This window comes from Canis lupus, chromosome 7 (assembly GCF_003254725.2).
Source record: "Canis lupus dingo isolate Sandy chromosome 7, ASM325472v2, whole genome shotgun sequence".
In the NCBI taxonomy this organism is placed as follows: domain Eukaryota; kingdom Metazoa; phylum Chordata; class Mammalia; order Carnivora; family Canidae; genus Canis; species Canis lupus.
In genome coordinates, this window is record NC_064249.1 from 64,008,916 (window position 1) to 64,026,058 (window position 17,143).

Below are 17,143 nucleotides of genomic sequence, written 5' to 3' on the forward strand. Positions count from 1 at the left end.
CTCAGCATGATAGAGCAACTGCTATATAAAAAGATTACGGAATTGCTAAAATAACAGGACAGGAGAATTTTAGTACAGTCAGCAAAAAATTCATAGTAACAACTTTGGGACAAGAAGGAGAAAGCTGTAAGCAAATATGTATTTCCATGGCTGCTTATAAACTTATCTGCAGGAGGGGAGAAGCATAAGGAAGGAGCTGACACATGTGGAGGGCCTTTTGTGTGCTGGGCATCCCACCTGGTGCTCATTCCTACTTCATCTGAACCTCACCACAGCTAGGACAGGCACTTCTCAACACTCATGGCAACCACGAGGCTTACGTAACTTTTCCCAGGCCTCTGAGCTAGTCAGTGGAAGGGCTGGGACTGAGCCCACATGCCCAACTCTCTCCCAGGCCATATTTCTCTTCCCAGGTAAACACTGGAATGGGAAGGAAGGGAAGGAAAGCATAGTTTTGGATTCTAATGTGCAGTCAGATAAAGTAGTTACAAATGAGTTTTATCTGGGACGCCTGGGTGGCTCAGTGGTTGAGCATCTGCTTTGGCTCAGGGCATGATCCTGGTCCAGGGATCGAGTCCCACATCAGGCTCCTCACAGGGAGCCTCTGCCTATGTCTCTGCCTCTCTCTGTGTGTCTCTATGAATAAATAAAAATCTTTTAAAAAAATGAGTTTTAGTCAACTCCTTTAACATGACCTATCATCTTAAAATCAAAATGTTGTAAGGAATGAATAAATTCTAAAGCAGTAGTGACAAACACTGAGATAAGCATCATTGCTTGTCCTAACAGTCTTATTATCACAAAAGGCAGCAAGCATTTTACAAAAATCCAAAGTGAATAGCATTAATAATACAGACGTGCACAAGAATGCATTAAGACTCACAACAGGAAGCTGGACATCCAGCTGGACATCAGTTGAATGCATTAATGCCATTTCATTACAAGAAGCTAGACAGACATTTCATATTTACCAATTTCATACAGACAGACGTGTTGGATTTCTCTCTGATCTACCGCAAGTTCCAAAGCCGTATGGAAAGAAGTCAAGGCACTGTTGATTTGACACTAAAGAAAAAATGAAAATAGAGTTACTGGCTAAAATCTGTCATTAACATTACCATCATCCTAATTCCAAAGCCTCTTCTTCCTTAACAGTTATTTAAACAGATTAAAAGCACAGAAGAGTATGATATCAAAATTTCTGGAACATTCCAATTCACCTCAGTTGTGAGATGAACCGCAGCACAGAGCACTTCTTTTGCTCTAGTAGGAAATTCCTCCAGTGAGGGCTTAGTTCCCATTCACCTCCTAGAGCACACTCTTCAGACTTGTGCCACAGGACTTTGCTCAACTGTAACCGTAATTGCAAATCCAGCCCCTTCTTACCAAATAGGTTCTACACGGACAGGGACTATAATTCACCCTCTGGTGTATACAACAGGCGTACCTCGGAGAGAACCACAGCTTCAGTTCCACACAACAATAAGTGAATATTGCAATAAAGCAAGTCAGAGGAATTTTCTGGTTTTCCAGTGCATACAAAAGTTATGCTTATACTATCCTATAGTCTATTAAGTGTGCAATAGCATTGTGTCTAAAAAACAGTGTACATACCTTAATTTAAAAAAAAAAACTTTATTGTCTGAGCTTTCAGCAAGTTGTAATCACAGATCACCACTAATATAACAATAATGAAAAAGTTTGAAATACTCTAAGGATTACCAAAATGGGACTCAGAGACATGAAGTGAGCAAATGCTGTTGGAAAAAAGCTGCCAACAGACTTTTAATACAGGGTTGCCACAAACCTTCAATTTGTAAAAAAAAATCCAATGTCTATAAAGTGCAATAAAGTGAAGTACAATGAAATGAGGTGTCTGGACCTGCCCCAGGCCAGGAAGACCCTGGTCAGTCCTGAGTGACTGTGTGAAGCCTCTTTTAGGCTGCCCTCAGCATGCTCTCTGCTCTGTGACCCACTCTCTCTCTGTCCTACAGTCACCCGTAGGATTCCGTATCCAAAATGCTTTATCTGGTTGCTCCTGGTCATCACATCTCCTCTACTAACCCTCACGTCTGACTTTTGCATTCATCTGGCACTGTCCAGATCCCAACAGACTCTCCAATGACTGTTCTTACTTCTGACTAAATACATTTAATATTTCTTTCCACCAAAGACCCCTTTCAAAGTCTGCCAACTTCATGCCAGAGCACCTAAAAAGCATCAAATTCAATCCTAAATACAGCAATGATAGGTGTTAATAAATATAAATCCTAAATGCCCTAAAAATGAGATATACCCTGCTCTCCATGATTCATGTCCAGGGCTGTGCCCTGCCCCCACAGCTGGCACTCAGCTCCCTCTGCTCCACCCAGCCCTCCCTGGGCTTCCCTATGTGCCCTCTCTGTTGCTCCCTGGCCATCCCCTTGCCAGTGCCCTTTCTGCCTCTTCTCACCCACATGGCCAGGCAGGGGTGAAAGCACCATAGAAGAAAGGCTACCACATTCCTTGGCTCCTTCAGTGATGCATGGTCACTGTGTGAGGCCTCTTGGATGCCACACGCCACACTGATGAGTCAGGGAGAGCCTTAGGACAGCCTGTGATTCCAAAGCACCATAAGCCAAACAACTCATTAACCAAGGCCCTGGGTGGATCAATAACTCTGTTCATGCTCCATCGTAATGTTTCATTTTGCCAGAATGGTTCGGACTGTAGTGTTGAATCCCTTATCACCATCCACAAAGGCTAAGGACACACATCTCCACATCAGTGATTCCTGTTCTCAAGGAGGTTAACATCTAGGTAGAGGGAATGTGAGAACAGGCCCCAACCCTGTCAGACATTCACACTGGGCTATAAGTACACCGCCACCAAGGTCCCAAAGAGGTGAAAACAATTTTTTTAATGCAAAAATCAATCTTGTATGCTATGTATGTGTGTGCACACGTGCCCACAAGCATGTTGCAGAGTAAGTTAGGTGGCACTGTCTTTCTAGATCAGCAGTTCTTTCCCTGAGGCATACATGCACTCATCTTAGCGTATTTGCATGAAACCATAGTGTTAGGGGTTCTTCTTTGCATGCATCTCTAAGGTCTAATTTCCTGACGCTCAATGATCACACACAGAATATTTCTGGATGAGCCATCGTCCGCAAGCTGTGTCCAGTGGCGGGTACACTGCATGACAATGCAATGCCACACTGCCCTGCAAATGACCAAAAACTACTTGTGAATGTTAATTAGTGGGCACCTACTAAGTGCCTGAGGTAGTATTGGCTTGAGCTACAAAGACAAATCAGAACAGAATTTTAAAAGGAAGTTTAGGAAAGAAAAAAAAAAAAAGCAAGCAATTCAATCAACATTGTTTCTCTTAGCCCTTTCAAAAAGAATCTGAGGCTGGCATGTATTAGTTTCATTTTCAAATGGAGAAACCAAAATTCAAAGAAGTGAAGTGGTTTGGTCAAGGTCAACAAGCTAGCAATAGGGTAGTATTCACTCTGCTTTGATTGCCTCTAGAATATGCTTTCTTCCGGAAGAGCATATAAAGGTATGATTACACTAAGGGCTTTGAGATGGGGAGAGTATCCTGGATTATCTGGGTGGGCCCTCAATGCAATCACAAGTGTCCTGATAAGAGGCAGGCAGAGAGAGAGCTGACACACACAGAGGAGGCAGTGTGATCACAGAGTCACAGACTGGAGATGCAGCCTCAAGCCCAAGAGCCACTAGAGCCCACAAAAGGCAGGAAATGGACTGTCCTCCCAGCCTCCAGAGCCTCCACCCCCAATCACTTTGATTTCAGCCAGTGAAATAGATTCTGGAATTGTGACCTCCAGAGCTGTATGAGATTAATCATGTCTGCTGTTTTAAGCCACTAAGTCTACGATGATTTATTTCATGGCCTTAGGAAGTGAGTACAGGGGATTACTTTCAAAATTAAAACTGTGAAGAAAGTACCACTGCCCCCCTTCTGTTTGTTATAAGCCATCTGATGGAACTAGAAGGGATGGAGATCATTATGGAGCCTAACAATATTATCCCAAGAGTAATAAGCATAACTACAAAGTTAATTCCAGTTCTAGCCTGATTACTCATTAAAGAATTCCAATGACTAGCCATTAAAACAGTGAAAATAGATTTCCCCTTCGTTTTCACCAAAATAATTTTTTATTTAATTTTATTTAATTATTATTTTTTTGGAGAATGCATGTGCATGAAGAGGGTGAGCAGGAGTGAGGTGGGGAGGGACAGAGGGAGAGGGAGAGAGAATCAAGCAGGCTCTATGCCCAGCACTAGTGCAACTCAGGGCTGGATCTCACAACCCTGAGATCATGACCTGAGCTGAAATCAAGAGTCGGACGCTTAAACCAGTGAGCCACCCAGGTGCCCCTTCATCAAGGTAATTTAAAATAAAAATGATCTAGTAGGAATTTTTTTGCTATAAATTATAATATCCACAACATAACAGAGAAGGAAGAATTGTCCTCAATTTGATACCTGATTCACAGTTTAAGTTTTGGAGGAACTACATATATGCTGAGCTGAAGAGAATACAGGAAACAGGCTAGTATGAAACAGCCAGGGATCCAAAAAATTGGAGGTCAAGTATCATCAAAGCCTTTGCCTGGAGAATTATTGCACAGACACTCTGTATCACAGAAACTACCTGAGGTCTCAGGTTCCTCACTGGTAAAATGAGGAAATAATGTCGGCAAGCATTATCTGCTTCCAGAGGAAGCCGTGGGAAACACAAGCACAATTCTTGGCCAAATTAAGTGGAGCATATTTGTTACCAAATTAAAATCAGCACAGTAAAAAAATAAAAAATAAAAAATAAAATAAAATCAGCACAGTGTATAGCTACTGCTTCATTACTACAGAGATACAGTGTGTTTTTTCAGTCATTCAGGACACCTTTCTTGATAGCTGTATTCCTCTGTGCTTTAGTTGCGGCAACTATCCTCAAGACTTGTTCCTCCATTTTACCTTGACTGAATGTTGCTAGTGTGTAGGAAAACTCTGGAAGTTGATTTTTGCATATGTCACATTCTACTCATGAATTCTCATATGATTTTTAAAAACGTTTCCTCTTGGATTTCTGGGGCACAATATTCAAATCATTTGCAAATAATGGATAGTGTTGTCTTTTCCTCTACAAGAGACTTCTTTAATTGGTGAGAACTATTAGTTAAGATACTATTAGCAAACCACATGCACCCTTGCTTTATGCCTGTCTTTCACGAAGATGTTCTAATGCTCCACCATTAAGTATAGTTTGCAGCACGTTTTTAGTAGATGCCATCTTTACCAAATGAAATTCCCTTTCTATTTCTAATTTGCTAATAGTTTGGTTTTCAAAGTGGATTTCAATAAATGCCATTTGGATACCTAGTGATGGTTTTATCAATTACCTCCTTAATGCAGTTTATAATAGAAAGACATTTCCTCATGCCGAACCATGCTCACCTCTTTGAAATAAGCCCTACTAAGGTCATCATCATATGGCACTTAAAAAATATATTGTTGGATGTGACTTGTTAGTATTTATTTAGATTTTGTATACTCAGAATGACGTTGACCTATATTTTTTGTTCAGTGCTCTCCTCCAGGAGTTGATATCAGGATAATGCCAGAACTTGCACACTTGTAGGAATAATTTAAAATTTTCTATGCTCTGGAACTATGTAAATAATTGGTTCACTATAAAGCCATACCTTTCAATTGAATAATTCATTTAAAATGTTTAAAATACCAGAGTGCCTGGGTAGCTCAGTGAGTTAAGCATCCAACTCTTGGTTTCAGCTCAGGTCATAATCTAAGGGGGATGACATCAAGCCCTGCATCAGGCTCTGTTCTCAGCACTGAATCTGTTTGTCCCTTCCCCCCAGCCCCATGCTCCTTTCCCCACTCGTGCTCTCTCTCAAATAAAATCCTTAAAATGTTTAAAATACTGTAATTAAATTTCTTTTAATGGATATACAACATGACAAAGAATATTAAACTTTAGTCAACAGTACCAGATTTCAGTGCCAACTTCATAACCAACAAAATTTTGAACCTTGGGAAATAAATTTATTTATAAATCTCAGGAGATATTGAAATAAATGAATTAATGCACATAAAATGCTCTTAGGGTAGGTACATTGTCTTTAAAAATAGGTCTATCTCGCTTGTTAGTATTGCTGGGAAATAAATCACAATATTGTTTTCCAACATTTAGAAAGATTTGCAATAAATAGCAATTGAGCTTCTCACTATTGTTTTTAGACCACTGGAAGAAATTCTAGATTCTCTCCTGGAGACATAATTAAAAGCTGTTTGAGTTAAGGTTCTACCACAAATATAGAAGTGTGTATTCCTGCCTAACCCAAACACACACATACCTGAAGAGACAGGGGTAAAAGAGAAAGGAAATCTGTAAGTGACCACAAATCACATTTTCCAATTTTAAAAATGTAAGATATTTCCACTACAATATATCTTCCAAGTCCTTTAGAAAGTAAAGATTTCAAAGTACAAATATGAAAATACAAAAAGTCTGAATAATTTTCAGAGTCAGCACAGTAAGATTGGGGTTACTAATGTTACATTCTGTTCTACTGGAAGATGCCCACTAGCAACACCAAGCTGAGAAGATACACTGAATTCAGCTACCAAGCCAAAGGTTTCCTTTCTAGAATTGCAAAAAAAAAAAAAAAAAGTGGAAATGGAAACAAGGCCAAGTCCTTTTGGGGGCCTGACCCAGACTCTAGTGCCAGAAGGACATCAAGTTCCAGACTTCTCTCAATCTGAAGGCAAGATTCCACTTCCCAAGCTAACAGTTTCCTTTTGTGCTCCCTCCAAATGGCATTTAACATCAAATGACAGCCCCAGCTCACAAACAAAAAGGTCTCAGCTCAGAGCCATTCCACTGGCATTCAAATAATGTTGGTATCACTCAATTCTGCTGTTAAACACCAAAGAGGATCATTGTTGTGATAGCAAATCAAAGAACATGACAGTGTTCTGTGGACTCAACTGCTAGGAGAGGGTGATGCCCATACAGACCACTCTAATAATCACTTGAAAATTTCCAGCTCTGTTAGACACAGAAGTTTGTAAGTTATAAGCACATCCTTTGAAGAGGTTTCAAGTAACCAGTATGCAGAGTTTGTTAGAAACAGAGTTCCTGAGATGTGTCAAGAATACAATACTTACTCTGCAAGTAGAGCCTATGTGCATGTGTCAGAGAACAAAAGTGCCACGAGGTCTCTAATATTCACGAGGCACCCAGGTACTAAATATACATGAGACTAAATATACAAAAAGCACTCAATATTCAGAATACTAGGTACACATGAAACGCTAGTAGTTAGGTGGCCTTAATCTGACCATCTACTGGTAACACGCATTCTGGCACCATGTGTCCTCTACCCAAGAAACACTAATAAAACCCCTGAGGGTCGTTTTATCTGTGGCCAGTGATGTGCAGAGTCAAGCAAGACATTACACACTGTACCCCAGGACTCAGCGTGGCCTTTCCGCCTGCCCCTGCACACCATCCTAAGAGCGTTAACCTACGCTATCCTCTTTGCCCTGCTTCTTGCTGTGTTTTACACTGATCGAACCATGTGATTCAAGCCCATTTTAAATTGGCACATGCCTCTTTCGTTTTGAGACCTCTGGGGGAACTTGCTAGCCCTACACCTGGTAGGGTATCAGGGGCATCTATGTGAAAACAAAGGAATACCCCAAGTGCCTGTGAGGAGACACCAGTTGGCATAAATATGGGCTGAATTATGTCCCCCGAAATTCATATGTTGAGGTCCTAATCCCTAGTATCTCATAGTATATTTAGAGATAAGATCTCTAAGGAGGTAATTACATTAAAATGAGGTCTTTGAGGCAAGCCCAAATCCAATATAACTGGTGGCCTTTCTTTGGGGAGCCATTCTCCTATGTGATAGGAACGGGACAGGTCCTGCTTCTCTGGAAAAACCTTTCTGATCTCAGCAAGAATATGAGCACCTGACCTAAGCTCAGCAGATCATAGTATCTCCTCCTCCCTCCCACTCAGAATCTACTCCTGCATTTTTCTCACAGGTTATGAATGTGGGCAGGTTTGATTTATGTGCATACATAGTACATCTAAGTTACTCTCTATACAAACTATGTAATTTGTATAAATACTAGACTACTTGTCCCAAAGGTTTTATCAATATACATATGTATCAATAGTTTAAAAGAGGCCTATTTACCTAAAACTTTTCCCAACAGAGAATGTTTTTAGTATTTGCCAATTATTTTTACCCTTAATTTCCATCTCTTTGATTCTATCATCAGGGTCATATGTTACTATTTGTGTATCTTGCCTTATGGCTTGTCTGTTAAGGTGTTTTGGCTCTTTTTCTTTTTGTATGTTTATCCTTTTGTGATGTTCTAGGTTTGTTAGAGTTCTATGTTAAGGATGTTAATCCTAAAAAAAAAATAAAAAAATTTAAAAAAAGAATGCTAATCCTAGCTTTATTCCTTATGTTTTTAACTTTATGATATTTTGTAATATAGAAGTTCATTTTTATGTCAGTTCCACCAATATTTTGATCCATGTACTATCAATTCTATCAGTCTTTTGTTTGTTGTTTTGGTCCTAGAGTTCTGTTTACACAGTTCTTGATGGGGGAGGGTGGAGCTTTTAATACCACTACACACACAGAATCTATGAATTATGCATAATGAGGGGAACTTTTCAAAATGCCATAAATATGGCTGCTCTCATTCTGACAAAAATCCAGCGGCTAACAAAATAGAACTATCATCACAGCACAACCAAGGGAGGCAAAGGGCAAGAGGCCAGAGTATTCACTCAAGGTTTGTGTGTGTACACACACACAGACATTCACGCTCACACTGTCACACTCACTCTGAAACCCTGCTGTCTGGAAGCCAGGCACTGGTCAAGGCATTTGAGATATGCAGTGACCCAAAGTCCCTGCCTTGAGGAGCCTGCATTCTCATTCAAATGAGGAGAGATAGACAATGAGCCAACAAGTAAAGCACTTTACTCCATGTGTCCAGTGAATAGGAGTCTCTGGGCAGAAATGAGGAGGGGTGGTGAAGAGTCAGGGGGACCAGTGGCAGGAGTGAGGCCAACACATCCAATACACAGTCACACAAGGTCTCCTTGAGAAGGTGAATGAACAAAGTCGAAGGAGGTGAGGAAGTGGCTCTTGCCTCACTCAGCTTCTATTTCCTCCATCCCCCCTGTCCCCAGTCCTCTCCACCCATGATGACCACCGCCAGTTCATCTGGCACTTTTATTGCCTTGAGTGATCACCCTTCATGCATTCAACAATGCTATTCATAATTAGATTGTAAGTTTCTTTAGGGGCAGGGGCTTTTTCTACTCCTCTTGGCATCCTCCAGAAGGCCTTTTACATCACAGGCAACAAATCTCTGATTATGCACAAAAAAATGGAATATGGTAGTTATATTTTCAGCACCTCCACATGGATAGCAATTCTCTTGGAAAAGGAGTTATGTAACCAAATCCAGCTCTAATGAATGTAAAACTGAATAATGCACCAGTTACAACATTTCCTTGGTCCCTCAACAGTTACACACATGATGTCAACAAAATCTGTGATGGAAAGTGCTTTATACTGGATTTACAACCCAGACAAAATTCTGTCTAAACAGGAAAAGCCCTGACCAAGCACCATGTGCTAGCACTGTGCCATATCCACATTATGCTATCTAAGGCTGGCATGGGAGGCACTGTCCTCTTTTCACACACAAGGACACAGGCTCAGAAAGCTTGGCCAGTCAGGAAGTGGAAGAGTCCATTTTGAGCTGAGTCTGATGCTTTTTCAGCTATACTATACCATGCTGCTTTTTAAAATGACAGGGAACTTACGTGAAAAATAGCAGTAAATTTAAAAGAAATGTGTGTATATTAACAATGGTAGCAAATAACTAAAATTAGGGATGCCTGGGTGGCTCAGGGGTTTAGTGCCACCTTCAGCCCCAAAGTGTGATCCTGGAGATCCAGGATCGAGTCCCGCATTGGGCTCCCTGCATGGAGCCTGCTTCTCCCTCTGCCTGTGTCTCTGCCTCTTTCTCGGTGTCTCTCATGAATAAATAAATAAAATCTTTAAAAAAAAAAGAACTAAAATTAACAGTGTAGAAGATAATGCAATAATACCTCAGAAAAATGAAGACCATGGAAATACACTAATCTACAGAAAGTCACACTACTCAAAAGTCAATTCAAGATAAACAGATACACCAAGAAAATCAATGGAGAAGATCCACTATCCACAGAGATTGGCATGAGAGGAACAGAAGCCGTAGGCAGGAAAGCAACTGAGAAGTTTTCCTATAACTGAATCGCATTCTCTATAAAGGATGGCAAATGGGCAAGCTTCCTATATATTTTCCCCCCACAAAGAGGAATTAAAGACAAGTTGTAAAAAGCTGAAGCAATCCCAGGTACTTCATTTTGAAGATTAAAGAACCATAAAAACATTTTTATGACAGTTCTGTTGAGATACATTTCACATCAGAAAACCCATCCTTTTAATTTATACAATTAAGGTGCACCTGGGTGGCTCAGTTGGTTAAGCATCTGCTTTCAGCTCAGGTCATGATCTTGATCAGGTCTGAGAATCAAGCCCCATGTTGGGCTTCCTGCTCAGATGGAAGTCTGCTTCTCTCTCTGCTCCTCCCCCACACCGCTCATTCTCTCTATATATTATAAATAAAATCTTTTTAAAAAGTAAAATAAAATATATAACTAAGCAGCTTTTAGTATATCCACAGAATTATAAAATTTGAAAGCTGGGGGGAACCTTAAAATTATGTAGTCTAGTGTTTCTCAAAGTGGATTCCACTAAACCTTTCAGGTCTCATAGGCTACTGTATAAAAATGAATTTTCTAGGTCAAACAAACTGGATAAACGTGGACAACATACCTGCATACTCTAGCTCCCTCACAGTGCAAAACTAAAATCTCTGAGCAGTCTTGGCATATCTGGATTTGCCTGACATGGCACCTCTTTTTTTTTTTTTTTTTTTTGGCACCTCTTTTCATGGAACGTGTCCAAACTAGTCCCTCAAATCAGGACTCCAGGGGAGATGCTTTGGAAAAACGAATTTTCCAAGGGAAGAAACAGTGACAGAGAATGCTGACTCCCTTGACTGAGACCTTATAGCTCCTTCATGTTGTCTGGCCTATGAGCAGCCATTTGGAAGGAGATAACATCATTTTTTCTTTTTTTAAAGATTTTATATATTTATTCACAAGAGACAGAGAGAGAGAGGCAGAGACACAGGCAGAGGGGGAAGCAGGCTCCCTGAGGGGAGCCAGATGTGGGACTTGATCCCAGGTCCCCGGGATCATGGCCTGAGCCAAAGGCAGATGCTCAACCGCTGAGCCACCCAGGCGTCCTGAAACTATGTCTTTATTGTTTATGGCAGAGCCAAACCAGATCTTCAGACTTAGTTCAGTGCTCTTTCTACAGTACTACATCTCAAAAGCAACAGGACAACAGATTCCCAAAGCTAACAAGCCCTCTATCAGACACCGTGGAGAAACGAAGACCATCACACCAAACAAAGCCAGGCACAGATTCAAGAATTCCATGTGCCTGTGCATTGAGTCCAAAATTATAAAGACAAACAGGAGAGTTCAATATGATGCTATGAAAAAATATAAAATTTCATACATGAGCTCTGGACTAGGGGTAGGTAAAAGTGAGCCATACTCTTCCCTAAAACCAGACTCTGTCACCTCTCCAGGAAGAGTTTACTGTATTCTCCTTGACATCAAGAGTGAGGGACAAAGGACTGGAACACTGTATAGATATGCAAACCCATGTTTAAAATAGGAGATAAACAAGTAAAACATTAAACTCCTCTTTCGGATTTAAATCCTTTCAATTGGATTTAAAGAAAAATCTATTCAAAAACAGGTAAGCAGAAATGAAAACAAGAATATACACAATCCTGAAAGGCAAAGGAAAACAATGCACATGGATCACATACACAATTAAATATGAACAAGGAACTCCTCTATGAGAAAGGAGATTTGGGTTGAGAAACAAAATCAAATGATCTCGTTTCCCTAAGTCACTCCTGTTCCACCCGCTTCTCTCCACCACACGTTCCAGCCCCACTGAGCTTGAATCCCACAGTAGGTAGCCTCTTCTAGGCTTTGGGTTTGAAGGCAGGCTAATCCCCCATGCTCTCATCTCTACCTTCAAACTCCCACATACGCTTCAACAGCCTGACCTCTAATATTCATGAGGCACCTGGGTATTAGTATGGGCATCACCCTTCACTTCTGTGTTGTCTTTCCCAGCTATGAAAGTGGCACCATCGGTGAGCCAAGCATGCCTTTCCTTCCAGTAGGCCCGTGTTTATGTTTCAAAGCCTGGCCACATCTCCATCTGCTTGCTGCCTGCCTGCTATGCAGTAAGGCTCTTCCCATGCAGGAGACTGTCCCCACAGCTCTGCAGGCTTAATGGCAGCCCTGTCATCATCCCAGCCAATGATGACTAGCACTCATTCAGAGCTCCATGATCAGCACAGGCTTCCCAGTTTACCACATCACTGAATCTTAAAAGCAAAATCAAGCCCTAGGTTCCCTTAGCTCTGGAGCTACGGCAGAGGATGAGGGCCACACAGAGACTCAAACAAACCTACCAGACAATTTACATAATATATGAGATCAATCGTAACAACAAAAGACACTGGCCAATGAACATTTTATAGCCCTAAACCTTCAGGAAGCCTAAAGGAAAGCTGTTTCTTCTACTCACAACACTGCTGACACCAGCTGTGTGGGTTTTCCACAGCAACAAATCCCCCAATTCTCTCCTGACATCAACTGGGGGTCCTCCAATTTAATACAATTCTAATACTAGAATTGTAAATTGAAGTGAGTGGAGTCCTCTTCAGTTAGGGTCTCAGTCTTACAGGATTCAGGCAAACACTTTACTTATTATTACTGGCTCATTATTAAGGATTTTATAAAGGATACACGTGAACAGCCAGAGGAAGAGATACATAGGACAAGTTCCAAAAGGGTCCTGAGCATAGAAACTTCTGTCCCTTGGAGTTTGGGATGTGCCACTCTCCCAGCATATGGATGTTTAACCTATCTGGAAGCTTTCTGCACCCCATCATGTAAGGATTTTAATGAAGGATCCACTAGTTAAGTTTGATTGATTACATCATTTCTCTAGGTAACTAACTCAATCATATCAACCAGCCCCCATCCTGAAGCTACCTAGGAGCTACCAGTCAGCGCATTAATACAAACCCAGGGTAAAGTTGAAAAGAGCTTCTTATGAGTAACAACACACTCTTCTATCACCTCTCGGGAAATTCCAAGGTTTTAGAGCTCTGTGCCAGGAACTAGGGACAAAGACCAAACATATTTCTTATGACAGCACAATATTATTAGTCCCCAAGCCCTTTCAAGTAAAACAAAATGCAAGCTAAGTTTCAAAGAATACAATATAATTCCTATCTATATAAGAACACTAATGTTTCACTATTAAAAGAAGTATATATGGGCGCTGGGCCGGCTCAGCTCAGTGTCTACCTTCGGCTCAGGTAGTGATCCTGGAGTCCCAGAATCCAGACTGGGCCCCACTTCAACTCCCTGCTCAGTGGGTAGTCTGTCTCTCCCTCTCCCTCTGCTCCTCCTCCCAACCTTTGCTCTTTCTCTGTCAAATAAATAAAAATCTTTAAAAATTTTTTTAAAAAGAGGAGTATAAAGTTTTTTAAAAATGAATTTTAAAACAAGCTAAATTAAAGAAAACTAGAAATAAAATGGAGGTAAAAAACAAACTGATAAAAAAAAATCACATCTAAAAGCCAGGGTAAAAATAAAATTAAATTAAATTAAATTAAATTAAATAAAAATAAAAGCCAGTGTAACCTCAAAGCCCAAACATAAAATAAACACAAACTTATAAAATAATACAAATAAAGTAGCAAAATATACCACAAGTATAACAAAAAATACCACAAGTAAAAAGTAACACCATACTTTTACATATTAATAGTATTGGCTTATTTTTTTTTTTAAAGTAGGCTCCACACCCAGCATGGAGCCCAATGCAGGGCTTGAACTCACAACCTTGAGGTTAAGATCTGAGGTGAGATCAAGAGTCAGACATTTAACTGGCTGAGCCACCCAGGTGCTCCAGTACTGGCATATTAAGTAATACGTGGAAATTTAAAAAGTGCAATAGAAAATGAAAATGCATATAATTTTCAATATTAAAGCATTATTGAATAAATGCTATTAAAAATTGATTTCAAATGGGTACTTGATAAGGAACAGAAAAATATGTTAAATGTTTAGTGATAGTTTCATTACTTTAAGGGACCTGCTTCTCCAAAATGTAAAAAAGATACTCTATTAATCAACTCATTCTTTTTTTTTGTTTGTTTTATTTATGATAGTCACATCAGAGAGAGAGAGAGAGAGAGAGGCAGAGACACAGGCAGAGGGAGAAGCAGGCAGGCTCCATGCACCGGGAGCCCAACGTGGGACTCGATCCCGGGTCTCCAGGATCGCGCCCTGGGGCAAGGCAGGCACTAAACCGCTGCGCCACCCAGGGATCCCTAATCAACTCATTCTTAAAAAATAATAGATTTTTAAAGCCCAGTAAGAATAAGCCTCCTTGGATATTTATATTTACATTTATATTCACATTTAAATACATATTATTTGCTAATAAATTACATATAAAACATACTGTCCAAAAATAACATTACATAATACATATGTGTGTGTATATATATAATTTATGAGCAAATAAAGGCTAAAGAACATTGGATTAAGAAAGAAGGCCTGACTTCTAGTTCCTCCTTAATTCCAAAATAACTATGTACACGTGCAAATACTTATGTTGTTTACTATAGACAGGACAGGACAGATGTACACACAAAATAATTATAAAGTCTAATAGAAATACAAGGACATGTCTAAATTAGCAGATATCCTTAGAAATGAATAAGAAATATTCTATATATAATATCAATTAAATTTCCCTATAATATAGAGAAACTGACAAACTAATAATTTAGTATATATATACACATATATATGAGAAAAGTGGATAAAAATACTAAATAGGTATTTTTGGGTTTTTTAAAGATTTTTTTTTGGGGGGGAGAGAAAGAAACCACAAGCAGATTCCCCATTGAGTGCAGAGCCTGATGCAGGGCTCAATCTCACAACCCTGAGATCAAGACCTAAGCTAAGATCAAGAGTCATACATTTAATTAACTGAGCCACCCAGGCACCCCCCTAAGTAGGTATTTTTAAAGGCAGTAGTGATATGTTATTCAGAGGATTATAAAATCACAATTATCAAAGCTAAAGAACATTTATTTAAAAACATCTATAAAAGGCGGAATATAAAGACATCTCAAAAATAGATGCCATCTGAACCTTTTCTGAACATAACACTATGAAACTAGAAATCAACCATGAGAAAAAAAAATCTAGAAAGAGCACAAATACATGGAATTTAAATAACATGCTAGTAAACAATGAATGGATCAACCAAGAATTCAAAGAATAAATCAAGAATCAAATAGAAACAAATGAAAATACAATGGTTCAAAATCTTTGAGATGCGCAAAAATGGTTCTAAGAAGTTTATAGCAATACAGGCCTACCTCAAAAAGCAAGAAAAATCTCAAACCTAATCTCACACCTAAAGGAGCTAGAAAAAAGAATCCAAACTCAACAAAAGGAAGGAAATAATAAAGGTTAGAGCAGAAATAAAGGATATAGAAGCTTAAAAAACCAGTAGAATGGATCAATGAAACCAGAAGCTGGTTCCTTGGGGAAAAAAAAATATATATATATCAACAAAATTGCTAAACCTCTAGCCACACTCATTAAAAAATAAATAAATAAATAAATCCAAATAAAATCACTAATGAAAGAAGAAAAAAAAACCAACACCACAGAAATACAAATAAATCTAACAGAATACTACGAAAATCTATGTGCCAATAAACTGGACAACAGAAGAAATGGATAAATTCCTAGAAACACATAACCTACCAAAACTAAAGCAGAAAGAAGTAGAAAATTTGAACAGACCAATCCCCAGCAATGAAATGAATTAATAATCAAAAAACTCCCCAAAAACAAAAGTCCAAGATCAGATGGCTTCACGGGCAATTCCCACCAAACATTTAAAGAACAGTTAGTACTATTCTTCTCAAACTATTTCAAAAAATACAAGAGGAAGGAAAACCTTCAAATTTATTCTATGAGGTATTACTCTGATAACAAAACCAGATGAAGTCACCACAAAAAAGAGAACTACAGATGCCAAAATCCTCAACAGAATATTAGCTAATAGAATCCAACAAGATATTTTAAAAAATCATATACCACAATCAAGTGGAATTTATTCCCAGTATACAAGGGTGGTTCAATATTTGTAAAACAATCAATGTGATACATCACATCAATAAGAGAAAGAATAAAAACCATACGATCATTTAACAGATGCATTTGACAAAGTACAACATCCATTCATGATAAAACCCTCTACAAAGTAGGTCTACAGGGAATATGTCTCAACACAATAAAGGCCTCATATGAAAAACCCACAGCCAACATCATAGTCAGTGGTGAAAAACTGAGAGCCCTTCCCATAAGAGCTCTTCCCATAAAGTTGGGACCAAGACAAGGATGTCCACTCTCCCCACTTTTATTCCAACTTGTGGCTGAAAGTCCTAGCCACAGCAATCAGATAACAAAAAGAAACAAAAGGCATCCAAATCAGTAAGGAAGAAGTAAAAAGCTCACTATTTGCAGATGACATACTATATGTAGAAAACCCTAAAGACTCCCCTGAAAAGCTACTCGAACTGATAAATGATTTCAGCAAAATCACAGGACACAAAAACCAATGTACAGTAATCTGTTGCATTCCTATACACTCATAATGAAGCAGCAGAGAGTGAAATTAAGAAAACAATCCCGTTTACAATTGTACCAAATACAATTAAATACGTAGGAATAAACTTAACCAAAGAGGTGAAAAACTTGTACTCTGAAAAGTTTAAGACACTGATGAAAGAAATTCTAGATGACACAAAGAATAGAAAGACATTCCATGCTCATG

At 39.2% G+C, this 17,143-nt stretch overlaps 1 protein-coding gene across 2 annotated transcripts in view; it reads right to left on the reverse strand.

Annotated features, from left to right (window-relative positions):
* Window positions 1-17,143, reverse strand: part of TTC39C (tetratricopeptide repeat domain 39C) — a 109,529-nt gene that overhangs the window by 15,815 nt on the left and 76,571 nt on the right. The window contains exons 1-2 of one of the 2 annotated variants that reach the window (XM_035718850.2): window positions 1,221-1,316; window positions 972-1,065 (exon numbers count right to left, since the gene is read on the reverse strand). In XM_035718850.2, the coding sequence (XP_035574743.1) occupies window positions 972-1,065; window positions 1,221-1,301 (175 nt within the window). In that variant the 5' untranslated portion in view covers window positions 1,302-1,316. Of the gene's footprint in view, window positions 1-971; window positions 1,066-1,220; window positions 1,317-17,143 lie in introns of those variants that run through there. The other variant, XM_025429299.3, reaches the window with a different exon arrangement.